This window comes from Sciurus carolinensis, chromosome 2 (genome assembly GCF_902686445.1).
Source record: "Sciurus carolinensis chromosome 2, mSciCar1.2, whole genome shotgun sequence".
Lineage (NCBI taxonomy): Eukaryota > Metazoa > Chordata > Mammalia > Rodentia > Sciuridae > Sciurus > Sciurus carolinensis.
The window spans coordinates 108844927-108859701 of NC_062214.1; the positions used below are offsets into that span (position 1 = coordinate 108844927).

At 35.8% G+C, this 14775-nt stretch overlaps 1 protein-coding gene across 1 annotated transcript in view; it reads right to left on the reverse strand.

The window, feature by feature from the left end:
* Wdr76 (WD repeat domain 76) overlaps positions 1 to 14775 on the reverse strand; it is a 42991-nt gene that overhangs the window by 1566 nt on the left and 26650 nt on the right. Inside the window, 4 exon segments of the mRNA XM_047542328.1 lie at positions 7112 to 7165; positions 10425 to 10577; positions 11283 to 11500; positions 14014 to 14172. Of these exon segments, the coding sequence (XP_047398284.1) occupies positions 7112 to 7165; positions 10425 to 10577; positions 11283 to 11500; positions 14014 to 14172 (584 nt within the window).

A 14775-nucleotide genomic window follows, 5' to 3' on the forward strand; every position in this document is an offset into this window, starting at 1 on the left:
AAATAACTCAATACCATTGGGCAAAGGGTAAAGATGGCATTGCTAATAAATGCTAGTTTTCTCTCAATGAGAAGTTTTTTCTCATCAACCTTATCTCATCCTCCTACAAGTCTGAAACTCAGGATAGATCAGGTCTTCTTCAACTTTGAACTTCTGGTACTGAGCAGAGTGGTTTGTGCTCAGAGGATGGTAACTGAGTATCTATCAAAATGATACCCTTCTTGCTCACCGTTTCTAGATCAATGGACAAGGAGGATTTTCTGTAGGAACCCTCTCTTTTTTCTTATAAGCATATCCAAAGAAAAGTCCTAAAAATAAGAAATCTATAATCTAGGTTATTTCTTGCTTTAACAAGATCTACCACTTCCCCTATTGTATTCCCCTGACATTAGAACTTAAGACCATTTTATATGCCATACAACTTTAAAATAAAAAAATATATTTAGGGCTTAAAGAATAAATCACAAGGGAAATTACCAAACATTGAAGACAAATGAAAATAAAAACAACATACAAAATTTATGCATGCAGTGAAAACAATACTGAGGAAAGTTGAGAGAGGTAAACGCTTTTGTTAAAAAAGAAAACAGGGTTAGTTTTAGAATCAGGGGGTATAGTTCAGTAGTAGAGTGCCTGCCTAGTGTGCATGAGGCCCTGCATTCAACCACCAAAATAGAGGAGGAGAAAAATCTCAAATCAACGTTAGTCCATAATTCCAAGAACCAGAAAAAAAAAAATAACTAAACCAAAAGTTAGCAGAAGGAAGAAAGGAAACAAAGTTGAACACAGAAATAAATAAGATTTTTTTTTCTAAATTCAGGTAAACTAAGATTTTTTTTTAAATAGATCAATAAAATTGGCAAACCCTTAGCTAGGTTAACTAAGAAAAAAATTCATATAAAATCAAAGAGGGAACATTATGACTAATGTCACAAAAAGGATTTTAAGAGAATACTATAAACAATTATAAGCAAACTGGATAATCTAGAAGACAAATTTCTAAAAACATAACCTACCAAGACTTATTCCTAAAGAAATAAAAACTCTAAACAGACTTATAATTAATAAGGAGATCGACACAGTAATCAAAAACCTTCCAACAGCCTTCATTGAAGAATTCTACTAAATATTGATAAAAATTGACATCAATGCTCCTCAGATTCTTTCAAAGTATAGAAGGAAACACTTCCATACTCATTCGGAGGCCAGCATCACCCTGATACCAAAGCCAGACAAATACACAACAAGAAAACTGGGGGCTGGAGTTGTGGCTCAGTGGTAAAGCGCTTGCCTAGAATGTGTAAGGCACTGGGTTCGATTCTCAGCACCACATATAAATAAATGAATAAAATAAAGGTCTATCGATATCTAAAAAAATATTAAAAAAAAAAAACAAGAAAACTACAGACCAATATCCTTGATCAACACTGATGTAAAAATCCTGAACAAAATAGCGAACCAAATTCAACAGAGCATTAAAAGAATTATACACCATCATCAAGTAGGATTCAAGGATGGTTCACAATAACAAAAACAATTTAACAAACTACTTTAATAGAATAAAGAAAAGGACATGATTATCTCAATTGATACAGAAAAACCATTTGGCAAAATTCAAAGCATCTTTGTAATAAAAACACTCAACAAACTAGGAATAGGAGGAAACTATATCAACATAATGAAAGTCATAAATGAAAAGTTCAAAATCAATATGCTCAATAATGAAAGACAAAGATTTCCTCTGAGATTAGGAATAAGGCAAGGGTGTGCTCTCATGTCACTTCTATTCAACATAGTACTAGAAATCTAAGGTGGTGTAATTAGACAAGAAAAAGAAATAAAGAAGTAAAATTATTTGTTTGCAGATGACATGCTCTTAAATGTAAAAAACACTAAAAAGTCTATACAAAAAAAAAAAAGTTTAATAAGCATCTTTATAAAACCAACACATAAAAATTAGTTGTTTAAGTCAGGCAAGGTGGCACCTGCCTGTAGTCCCAGCTACTCAGGAGGCTGAGTCAGGAAGATTGCTTGAGCCCAAGAGTTCAGAGTCAACCTGTACAACACAGTGAAACCTCACGTCTAAAAAAAAGAAGGGCGAGAACTTGGTGTAGTGGTGCATCCCTGTAATCCCAGCAACTCGGGAAGTTGAGTGGCAGGAGGACTACAAGTTCAAGGCCAGCTGGGGCCTGTCTCAAAAAATAAAAAGGGCTAGGGATGTCGATTAGTGGTTAAGTGCCCCTGGATTCAATCCCTGGTACCAGAAGGAAAAAAAATTCATATGGGAGCTTGAGGACCTCTCCCCACACACAAAAAGCCAAAATTATCTTGAAAAGAGGACAAAGTTGAAGACCTCACACTTAATTTCAAAACATAATACAATATGGCAACACAAGATAAAAAGCAGACTAACAGGATTACATCAAACTAAAATTCTTCTTGCACAGCAAAGGAAATGGTCAATAGTAAAAATGTCCAGAATACATAAAGAACTCCTACAACTCAACAAATAAAGCAACAAACCAAATAACTTAACTGGAAAATAGGCAAAAGACTTGAATAGACATTTCTTCAAAGAAGATATACAAATGGCTAAGAAGCCTACAAAAAGATAATCAAATAACTAATCATTAGACAAATCCAAATCCAAATCAAAACCACATGAGGTAAGAATCCCCTCATACCTACCAGAATGTAGAGAAAATGAATCCCTGGCCATTACTGGTGGGAATGTAAAACATTGCAACTAATATGGAAAATAGTCTGATGGTTACTCTAAAAATTAAAAATAGAATTACCATATGATGGCAATCCCTTTTCTGTGTACACATTCAGAAGAATTCAGCCACACACAGTGGCATATACTCCCAGTTACTTAGAAGGCTGAGGCAGGAAGATCCCAAGTTTGAAGCCAGTCTCAGCAATTGCATGAGACTTGTCTCAAAATATACTCTTTTGAAAAAGGGCTGGGTCGGGGGGGCTGGGGGTATAGCTCAGTGGGTAGAGTGCTTGCCTTGCAAGCACTTGGCCCTGGGTTCAATCCCCAGCACTGCAAAAAAAAAAAAAAAAAAAAAAAAAAAAGGGCTAGGGATGTAGCTCAGTGGTAGAGCATCCCTGGGTTCAATCCCCAATGCTACAAGAGAATTCAAGGCAGTATCTTCAGGAAATATTTGAACCACCACGTTAACAGCAGCATTTACAATAGCCAAGAAATGGAAACAACACAAATGTCCACTGATAGATGAATGGATAAAGAAAATGTGGTAAACGCATGTAAAATAAAATATTACATGGCCTTTAAAAGGAAACCTAGTCACATGCAACAAACATGAATGAACACTGAGGACATTACACTATGTGTGATAAAAGGACAAGTAGAATGATTCCACCATATGGGGTATCTACCATAGTCAAAACTCAAAAAGTAAAAGGGTTGCCCTTTTATATTCTATATCTTAATACCACTAACAATCCTTTTTTTTGGTACCAGAGATTGAACCAAGGGGTTCTTAACCACTGAGCTACAGTCCCTGTCCTTTTTATTTTTTATTTTGAGATAGGCTCTCACCAAGTTGCTTAGGGTCTTGATAAGTTGCTGAGGCTGGCTTGGAACCTGCCATCCTCCTGCCTCAGTCTCCCCAGCTACTGGGATTGCAGGCATGCACCACCACACCTGACAATTATTTATCATTAAAGAAGCAGGGACTATAGAAAGCCATATTTCCTACTGCCACTCAATGACCCTGGCTTTAATGAAAATTTTTACTCTTTTAATCATCTTAATTTAAAAAAAAATTAGAAACTGACAAATTAGCTGATGTTACTCATGCCAAAGCTGCACAGGAACACTACAAGAAAAGTGCAGGCCAATATCCCTCATGAATAAAGATGCAAAAGGTCTCATAAATGGATCCTCACTCTCTCGGAACCACATTAGTTCCTGCAAGAGCAGACCGGTACAAAGCAAGCCCACCTCTGTATTTTGTCTCTTTCACTGGCACCTGCTTGTCCATCTGCTTTCCATAATGAGTTGAAGCAGTGTGAGGCCCTCACCAGAAGTTAAGCAGATGCCAGGATCATACTTTTACACTTCCCAGGCTCCAAAACCAAAATAAACCTCTTTTCTTTATAAACCTCCAGCCCCTGTTATTCTATTATAACAATGGAAAAGAGATTATGACAGAAGTAAAAAGAACTATAAGCTGAAAACTATAGAACACTGATGAAAAAAAAAATTGAACAAGACATAAATAAATGTGAAGATATCCTGTGTTCATAGATTAGAAAAACTGGTATTTTAAAAATGTCCATACCGCTCAATCTACAGATTTAATGGAATCTCTATCAAGATTCCAAGGACATTTTTCACAAAAATAGAAAAAAGTAATGCTAAAATTTGTATGTGAACACAAAAGAACCTAAATAGCCAACTGAATCTTGTGCAAACCAAGCTGAAGCATCACACTGCCTGACTTCAAAATATACTACAGAGCCACTGTAGTTAACAACATGGTATTGGCATAAAAACAGATACACAGACAAATGGACCTGAATACAGAGCCCAGAGATAAATCCACACCATATACGGTCAACTGATTTTTGACAAAGATGCCAAGAACTCACAATGGGGAAAGGACAGTTTCCTCAATAATTGATATTAGGAAAATAAGATATTCACCTATAGAATGAAAATTTGGATGACTGCTATATACAAAAAACAATTTAAATGGATTAAAGATTTAAATGCAAAACCTAAAACCGGAAGACTACTAGAAGAACACAAGGGAAAGCTCCATAACATTAGTCTGGAGAACGAGTTTTTGGATATGAACTCCAAAGCACAGGTAATAAAAGCAAAAATGAATCAGGCATGGTAGTGCATGCTTGTAATTCCAGTGGCTTGGGAGGCTGAGGCAGGAAAATTACAAGTTCAAAGTCAGCCTCAGCAACTTAGCAAGGGTCTAATTAACTTATCAAGACACTATCTCAAAATAAAAAATAAGGACTGGGGATGTGGCTCAGTGGTTAAGCACCCAAGTTCAATCCCTGTTACCAAAAACAACAAAAGAGCAAAAATAGACAAATGAAATTATATCAAACTAAAAATTATTGCACAACTAAGGAAATCAAAATGGAAGAAATATATATCTGATGAGGATTAATATCCAAAATGCATAAGGGACTCAAATCAATTAAAAAATAAATAAATAAATAACCCAATTAGAAAATGGACAAAGGATGTGAATAGATATTTCTTAAAAGAGGATGTATATATGGCCAACAGATATGTTTTTAAAAGTTCAACATCAGTAAATCAGAAAAATACAAATTAAAACCACAATAAAATATCCCCTCACACCTGTTAAAACAGCTATTATCAAAAGTCATAACATAGGGCTTGGGGTACAGCTCAGTGGTACAGTACCTGCTTAGCAAGCACCAGGTCAAGTTTGATCCTCAGCACAGAAAAAATAAATTAAAGATAAATGTTGGAGAGGATGTAGAGAGAGAGAAAAAAAAAAAACCCTATACACTGTTGGTGGAAATGTAAAATGGTACAGCCACTATAGCAAGCAGTATGAGGTTCCTCAAACTATTTTAAAAATGAACTACCATATGATCCAGCAATCTCTCTACTGGGTATATATCCAAAGAAAATGAAATCGGTAAGTCAGATATTTGCACTCCCATGTTCATTGTAGCATTATTCATAATAGCCATGACTACTGAATCAGTCTAAGTGTCCATCAACTAATACATGAATAAAGAAAATGTGGTGTACAAATACACACAACTGCAATACCATTCAGTCTTTAAAAAGAAATTTTGTCATTTGCAACAACATGAACCTGGAAGACATGTTGTGTGAAATAAGCCAGGCACAGAAAAATAAACACCACATGATCTCACTTACATGAAGAATCTAAAAAAGTTTAACTTAAAATGATGGTTAACAGAAGCTGATGGGGGGAAGGGCTGGGAGATGTTGGTCAAAGAACACAAAAACTCAATGGAAATAAGTTCAAAAGATCCATTGTACACATGATGATTAGAGTTAATAACAGTGTTGTATTCTTCAAAATCACTGAGTTTTTTTAAGTTTTCTCACCAAAAAAATGGTATGTGAAGTAATGCATATGCAAATTAGTTCAATTTAGCCATTCCACAATATAAACATATTTCAAAACATTATACAAAATAAATATGTACTTTTTTTTGTTGGGGAGGGTACTGGGGATTGGACCCAGAGGTACTCTACCACTGAGTCATATCCTTTGCCCTTTTTTGAATTCTATTTAGAGACAGGGCCTCCCTAAGTTGCTGAGCCTAGCTTTGAACTCACGATCCTCCCTGCCTTAGCCTCCCAAGTCACTGGAATTACAAGTGTGCACCACTGTGCCCAGCCTATGTACAATTTTTGTCAATTGAGTAAACTGTGAATATGAAAAAAGGAAACTTATAAGTTAGAACATAAAGTATGGGAAAGAAAATTAAGTGAGAAAAAATAAACAAATATGTAAAGACTATAAAACTCACAAAGCGACAATCACATACCCTATCCCCAACTTCATAAATATTAATAAAAGGGGTTATCAAGGGAGAAGGCATATTGTAAAGTTGAATATAAAAAACACATTCCCTCTCCCTCTCCCCCTCCCCCACCTCTGCCCCCAAGCAACAGATGGAAAAAGAGGGTAATCAAAGAAATTAAGTAAGTAGGAAGATGGGGAAGGTACTCAAGCCCAGAATAAACAAGCACAAATAAATAGAGCTTCAGACAGCCCCATCACCAAATGAGTATTTAGAGTCTTCTTTAATAAGGTAACATGAGTAATTCAGGTCAGAATAAAGTCATTAACCTTAACCAAAAATAACTTCCACCTGCAGAAAACAGCTACCAACTAAAAGAGACTGAACCTCTTTATAGACACAGGCAACCTGGAAGCAAGAGCTCTTCTGAACAGGAACTAGAAAAGTAGGACACTTATACAATGTAATACAAAAATTAGGCCTATTACAACTCTTTAACAATCAGATGTCTAACTTATGCCATCCAACAAGTAGTTCAGAGCAATCCAGTATCTATGTTATTTGGCATATGGAAACCTACCTGATGGTGGTAAGGAGAGGAATCTGGGAAGAAATACAGCTGCTGTCAAAGATTCTGCAAAATAATGATCCAGAATAGATCTTTTTATTATTTCTGGAAATTTTCCTGAAATAGCATCAGTGTATTTAACAAAACATTCCATTGGTTCATTGTATGAAATACAGTTATTTAAAAATATTTAGGATCACAAGCTGGGGTTGTAGCTCACTGGTAAACTGCTTGCCGTGCACATGTGAGGAACTGGTTTTGATCCTCAGCACCACATAAAAATAAATAAGTAAAATAAAGATATTGTGTCCATCAACACCTAAAAAAATTTTTTTTTTTTTTTTTTTTGCGGTACTGGGGATCGAATTCAGGGCCTTGTGCTTGCGAGGCAAGCACTCTACCAGCTGAGCTATCTCCCCAGTCCTAAAAATATTTTTTAAATAAATAAAATAAAATATATGGGATCAGATTCTAACCTCAGCAGATATATTGAACAAAAGGAATATTATAAAATTATAAGGAATATTATAAAATCCAGTATTTATGGTTTAGTGTAGAGATAATTTATTTAAATACTAGTACATCAAACTTAAAATGTATATTCTAAATTGATAATCTGGACTCTAAAATTATATTTGGACTCAACAATAATAAGGGACATAACAGGGATGTGGTTTGAAAATACAAATTACCTTAAAGTACACACATGTATCAAGAGCAAGTTCCCTACAAAACTCATTAGTTGAGGGCCTGATAGTGTCATTTCCAATTTGCTGAAGGGCCAGCACCCAAGAGGTCCAGAAGCCTCCACTAATTTCTGCGCCAGAACGAAACCAAACACATCACTACCATCTCCCCTTCTCATTGTGCTTAGCTGTTATAATGTACTTACTTGGCTCTAGAATACTAGAAAGCCAGATCATTAATGGTTAATGTAACAAAAGTAAACTCAGCAGTGTAAATGAACAGGAATAGGACAAATAGGTAGCTCAAGCCTAAAGAAACTGCACTGTGGAAATGGTACACAGGGGTGTCATTCCCTAGTGACTCCCTTCATCTTCTGGTAATGCTCACATACTGTGTAAGAAACTAATTGGGCATCTGTCACACATTGCAGACGGTGCTCTTCCCAACTGGTGCCATTCCAAACACTTTCAGAGATAAGGTGCCATCTCTTAAAAAAATTTTTTAATTTTTTTTTTTTTAGTTGTAGACAGACACACCCTTTTATTTATTTTTATGTGGTGCTGAGGATCGAACCCAGTGCCTTTCAGATGCCAGGCAAATTCTCTACCACATGAGCCACGACCTCAGCCCCATAAGGTGCCATTTCTGACCCTGACCCAAGGTATATATTCAACAGATATTTGTTGAATGAATTTCAAAATTACATAAGGTAAAACTCAAACTGAAAAGTTTGCTTCTCCCGCAAAACCACCTCAGTGTTATTGGGGAGTGAACCCAGGGGCACTCTACCACTGAGCTACATCCCCAGAGCTTTCTATTTTTTATTTATTTATTTCAGTACTGAGAATTTATTTATTTATTTATTTAGTTATTACAGAATGGAATTGAGGATTGAACCCAGGGGTGCTTTACCAGAGTTACAACCCTAGCTCTCTTTTATTTTTATTTATTTATTTATTTATTTTTTGCAGTGCTGGGGATCAAACCCAGGGCCTTGTACATGCAAGGTAAGCACTCTACCGACTGAGTTATCTCCCCAGCACCCTATTTCTTTCTTTTTATTGGTTCTTTTTAGTTATAAAGAATAGTAGAGTCCATTTTGATATAATTATACAAGCATGGAGTATACCTTTTCCTAATTAGGACCCCAGTCTTGCAGAGGTACACAATGGTGAGATTCACTGTGCTGTATTTATATATGTACATAGGAAAGTTATGTCAAATTCATTCCACTATCTTTCCATTCCAGGGTCTCACTAAGTTGCTAAGGTTGGCCTCAAACTTGTAATCTTCCTACCTTGGCCTCCTAAATCATTGGGATTACAGCCATGCACCACTGTGTCAGCTATCATTTTTATTTTTGAGACAGGATCTTGCTATGTCTCCCAGGTTGGCCTTGAACTCACAACCACCTGCCTCAGCCTCCCGAGCAGCAATTTTAAACAAATTTTGTTCTTTTCAAGCAAAATTATTTTCCATTCTGGTTGCATTAACATTCTCCACATCTTTTTTTCTTTATTTCTTTTAAGAGATGGGATTTTACTAGTTTGCCCAGGCTGGCCCTAAACTCCTGGGCTCAAGTGATTTTTCCACCTCAGCCTCCCAAGTAGGTGGAACTACAGGCATCTCCACATCTTTTTAAATTGACATTCCTTCTGGGCATGTTGCCATACTTCTGAAATACCAGCTATTCTGGAAGCTAAGCAGGATTGAAAGTTCAAGGATTGCCCCTTCTGGGCAAATTAGTGAGACCCTGTTTCAAAATAAAAAATAAAAGGGCTGGCGATATGGCTCAGTGGTAAAGCACCCCTGGGTTCAATTCCAAGGGATATTATTTTCTGTCTTTTGTTCAACTGATTTTAAAATCAATTTTTAGGAAGTAGCTTTAGAAAAATACCAAAGCCAAAGCCCTTAGAACCATATCCACTAGTTTGTAAAGAAGTTCAATTTTTGCTATGTTTTCTGCCTGCCCGTTGTCTGCAATTTCCATTCAACACTTCACTTATAATGTAGAATCTAGTCCCCAAAGTAAGCGCATCTCCCTATGCTAAAATTATCTCCTTTCTAAGAGGACACAAACCCTTGTTTCACTGGGATTTTGGGGCTTCTTCAGTGTTGAAAAACAAAGCCTGCCCATCAACTCCCCAGGATAGCTATAGACTTTTTCCAATCTCAAGGAAATCTCCTAGACTCAAAAACTGCTGCTGGGCGTGGTGACGCACCCCTGTAATCCCAGCTACTTGGGGAGGCTGAGGTGGGAGGATCGTGAGTTCAAAGCCAGTCTCAGCAAAAGTAAGGCATTAAGCAACTCAGTGAGACCCCGTCTCTAACTAAAGTACAAAACAGGACTGGGGATGTGGCTTAGTGGCTGATGTCCTGAGTTCAATCCCAGTACCAAAAGAAAAAAAAAAAAAATACATATATATATATATATATATATATATATATATATATGTATGTATATATGTATCTATAGATAAAGATATAGTCTTTGGTTTCCAGGAACCTTGATATGGTTACAAAATAGTCACACTAGTGATTAAATAGGAACATCAGTAAATAAAGTGTCTGGTTTACCAACACATAGTTACAGACTCTTTAGATTCCTTAAAACCATATTTCTACCTTCTGAATTTACCTCAGCTTACAATCAGCACATGTGGTCACTACTCTGTTACCAGTAACAGGTGAAAAATAGGCAGAAGCAATGCTCTTTTTGTGTTCAGTGGAAGAAATCAAAGGCTGGCTTCCTCTGAGTTTCAGGTGCCTGACGTCATAAATATGAATATCCCTATAATGGGAGGAAAAATTATTAGTGTTGCCACAGTACATGTAGTGAGCCTTTAGAACAGGGCTGAACATAAGTTAGACACTCAAATATTTGCTACATGGAAGAACATTTAAGACATAACCCCCTAATGTTCTGTTTTAATTTTAAATAGTTATTGGTACAGATGAAAAAGAAAATATTAGAAAAATTCCAAAATTAGAGCTGTTACTATACCTGTTACCTGCAGGCATAGAATTGGTTTTTCAAGCTCTCCAAGAAAAAAGGCAGCACAAGTCAAGTTACAGATCCCATACTATTTTATTTTATTTTATTTTATTTTTTATTTATTTTTTATTTTTATTTATTTTATTTTTTTATTTTATTTTTTTCATTTCATTTCATTTTGGTCCTGGGGATTGAACTCGGGAGCACTTAACCACTGAACCACATCCCCAGCCCTTTTTTTGTATTTTATTTAGAGACAGGGTCTCACTGAGTTCAGTTCAGTTGGTAGAGTGCTTGCCTGGCATGCACAAGGCCCTGTGTTCAATCCCCAGCAACACCAAAACAAAGAAAAGAAAAAAAAGGAAAAAGCCCTCATTAGTGAAAAAAGGAACATTATTTGGCCTTTGTGTATCACAAAAGTCAGATGTGTTTGACATCAAACTAAACCATGTATTCATGACATGAAAAGGACTAAATCACAACATTTTCAGAAGAACATACCTCAGCCCTGCAGCCATGATATACTGTCTGTACACTGGGTGGACATGAACAGTTCTTATTTTTCTCAAAGAAGAACTAATTAGTTTCTCGAAAGAAGTTCCAGGTGTCCGTCTATCCACCAGTGACATACTTCCATCCCAGTGTCCTACTAGTAAAGTGGAAGCATCTTCTGTCAAGAAGTCAAAGGAGGAAAAGCCACTTTTTTCATTTCTATATACCTAAAGATATAAATAACAATCAGCTTATATAACACCCTTAAAATCAATGCACAAATTCTTAGTAAAAGAATTATAAATGAGTTTTACTCAAATAACCTCATTGATCCACACAGGAAGCTCAGGACAAAATGGAAACAAAGGTAGTGATCACTTCTGAGGCTTGTCTACCATCAAATGGTTCATCTACTCATATCAGGGCTATCTCCTAAATATCTTATACCCAATAAATCTGTTCCTGATCTACCCTGTGAAATTTACCAGGAAATGAACTGAGTATGAATTCTACCCAACTGAAATTAAATCTCAATATAACAAGTAACTCTGCCAACAAAGTCTAAGATATATGGTAGCAAACTCGTTAGATTAAAATTCTTGACAGTTAATCAGGCTATGGATCACAAGTTCAAAATCAGCCACAACAACTTAGCAAGACCCTATCTCATAATAAAAATATAATAAATAAGGGTTGGGGATGTAGCTCAGTGTTAAAATGCCCCTGAGTTAAATCCCCATTACAAAAAAAAATTACTTCAATAAATGAAAGAATGAATGATGAGGACTGGGGCTGTGGCTCAGTGGTAGAGCACTTGCCTAATGTGTGAGGCACTGGGTTCCAGCCTCAGCACCACATAGAAATAAATAAAGGCATTATGTCCATATACAAGTAAAAAAAATTTTCTAAAAAATGAATGATGAAACCTACATCTAAAATAATCCTAAATTTCATGAAGATTAAAATCCAAATTTTAAAAAAGTTCAAATTGGGGAGGGGGCAGGGGAAGAAAAGATGGTGCAATGAGACAAACATCACTACCCTATGTACATGTATGATTACACGGATGGTGTGACTCTACATCATGTACAACCAGAGAAATGAAAAGGTGTATTCCATTTGTGTACAATGAATCAAACTGCATTCTGCTCTCATGTATAACTAAATAGAACAACAACAACAAAAAGTTCAAATTGTAAGAATTCTCTTACTGAGGAAATCTGACATGATTAAACAAATCTGAAAATTCATCTTAAATAATACTATTAAATAGATATTTAAGTACTAGACCAAAATATGAGCAATGAGATCCAAATATTTTGTTCAGGCCTTTAGGAGTTTCAGACCTGTCATGCCAGAAATCAAATGAATTAGAAAATCTCCAAGCAGTAGTCAATCTAGGCAGTGTCTCAGGGAGGATTCATGAGTATCATTCAACTTAAATTTAAGCAGACTTAAGCTTAAACTTAATCTAACTAGCTTTGTTTAAACCAGCCAAGAAACAAGACTTCCCCTTAAGAGGTAGTTATAAATAAACTTGGCCCAAGGTGTTCTGAATAAATATCCCTTGGGTCTCTATTTCCTGCAGAGTACAAATACAACAGCCAATAGCAATTTTCAATTCTAACCTCACCAGATCAAAACAGTTGTGCTAACTGCTTCACCATCATATTTCAAACATACAAGACCTGTTAAATCTGGGCTAAGGATGCAGCTCAGTGTTAGAACACCTGCCTAGCATGTTCTAGGCCCTGGGTTCAATCCCCAGCACCAAAAGAAAAAACAAAAAACAAAAAACAAAACAAAAAAACACAAAACAAAACAAAACAAAAAAACAAAGAGAGACATGTTAAATCTTAGCTAGAAGATTAGGAAAAATCAAATTTTAGGCCAGAGACAGTGACACACTCCTCTAATACCAGTTAATTGAGAGTCTGAGGCAGGAAAATTGCAAGTGGGAGGACAGCTTGAGCAATTTAGCAAGACCCTGTCTCGAAATTTGTGATCCCCAGTATCACAAAAAAAAGAAAATTAAATATTATAATTTCTGCATTATGTTATACACCAAAAGTTTTAGGGAGGCATAATATAGTACCATTATGTGAGGAATTTTTCTATTGCCCTTTATGTCTTGTGTAAGACTCATTTCTACAAAATTCATGTCTGAAGGGCAGGAAGGACAAATAATATTATTCCAGTATTTTCCCCCAAAATTAAGAAGTTATTTTACTTAAAATTCTGTCTGCAAATAATAAGAGTGAATATGAATAGTCGGGTGTGGTGATATATACCTGTAGTTCCAGTTACTCAAGAAGCTAACGCAGAAGGATTGTTTGAGCCCAGGAGTTTGGGGCCAGCCTGGGCAATACAGCATGACCCTACCTCTTAAAAAATAAATAATAATTTTAAAAAATTAAAATAAATTTTAAAAAAATAAAAGCCAACACTATGTACTATGCTGGATCTAAATACTTTATCTGCAGTCATTCATTTAATCCTTCTGACAACCCTATAAGGTAGATACTATGACTATTCCATTCCACAACTAAGGAAATTGAGACACAAATAAATTAAATAACTTGTCAAGGTCACACAACTAGTAATAGATGGTCTGAGACTTGAACTTAGTCCCTAGGCTGTACCACTTTTCACGGTCTGATATAAAAAATCACTCATGTGGTATTTCATAGAGAATCCAGAATATCATCTGATGTCAGTATATAAACACGTTCACATTTACCTCTTCAAATACAGCCTTGGAAAAATCCCCACATCGTAATGTGCCATCATAGCTCAGTGATAGTAGGTGGGCTGGATTGGCGGGTGAGAAGTAAAGACAGCTAACGGGTTGACTGTGGGGATAAAAAACATATGTTCCATCTTCTTTTCGTTGCTGGGTCTGAAAAAGGTGCAAGTTAAGGAAGAGATAAAAACTAATGAAAAGTATATATTTACTATATTATGTAATTAAAGTATTTACACCTGGATTATATTGTTTTTTCCTTAAGTCTATCACTATAACCACTCTCCCATTCAGATAGTCAGAATTAGGAATGGACATTAAATTATTTTCTTATAATTTTAATTACTTTCTCATAATTTTTAATTTTCTCAAAATTATAATTTAAAAAAAAAATTTGTAGTTATAGATGGACGGCATGCCTTTATTTATTTTTTTGCAGGACTAAGGATCAAACCCAGTGTCTCACACATACTACGCAAGTGCTCTGCCACTGAGCCACAACCCCAGCCCTCAAAATTATAATTTTTCAGTCCAACAAGTCACATTAATGTTAAGTGTCCAGCTTTTTGCAAATAGCAAACTAGTTTCTTTACAACAAGGGGAGAAAATATCACTGCTTCTGCCAGGTATGGTAGTATGAATCTTCAGCCCCAGCACTCAGGAGGCTCAGGCAAGAGGCTCACTTGAGTCCAGGAGTTAGGAGACCAGCCTGGGAAACATAGCAAGACTGTCTCAAAAATTTATTTTTTTAAAGAATCA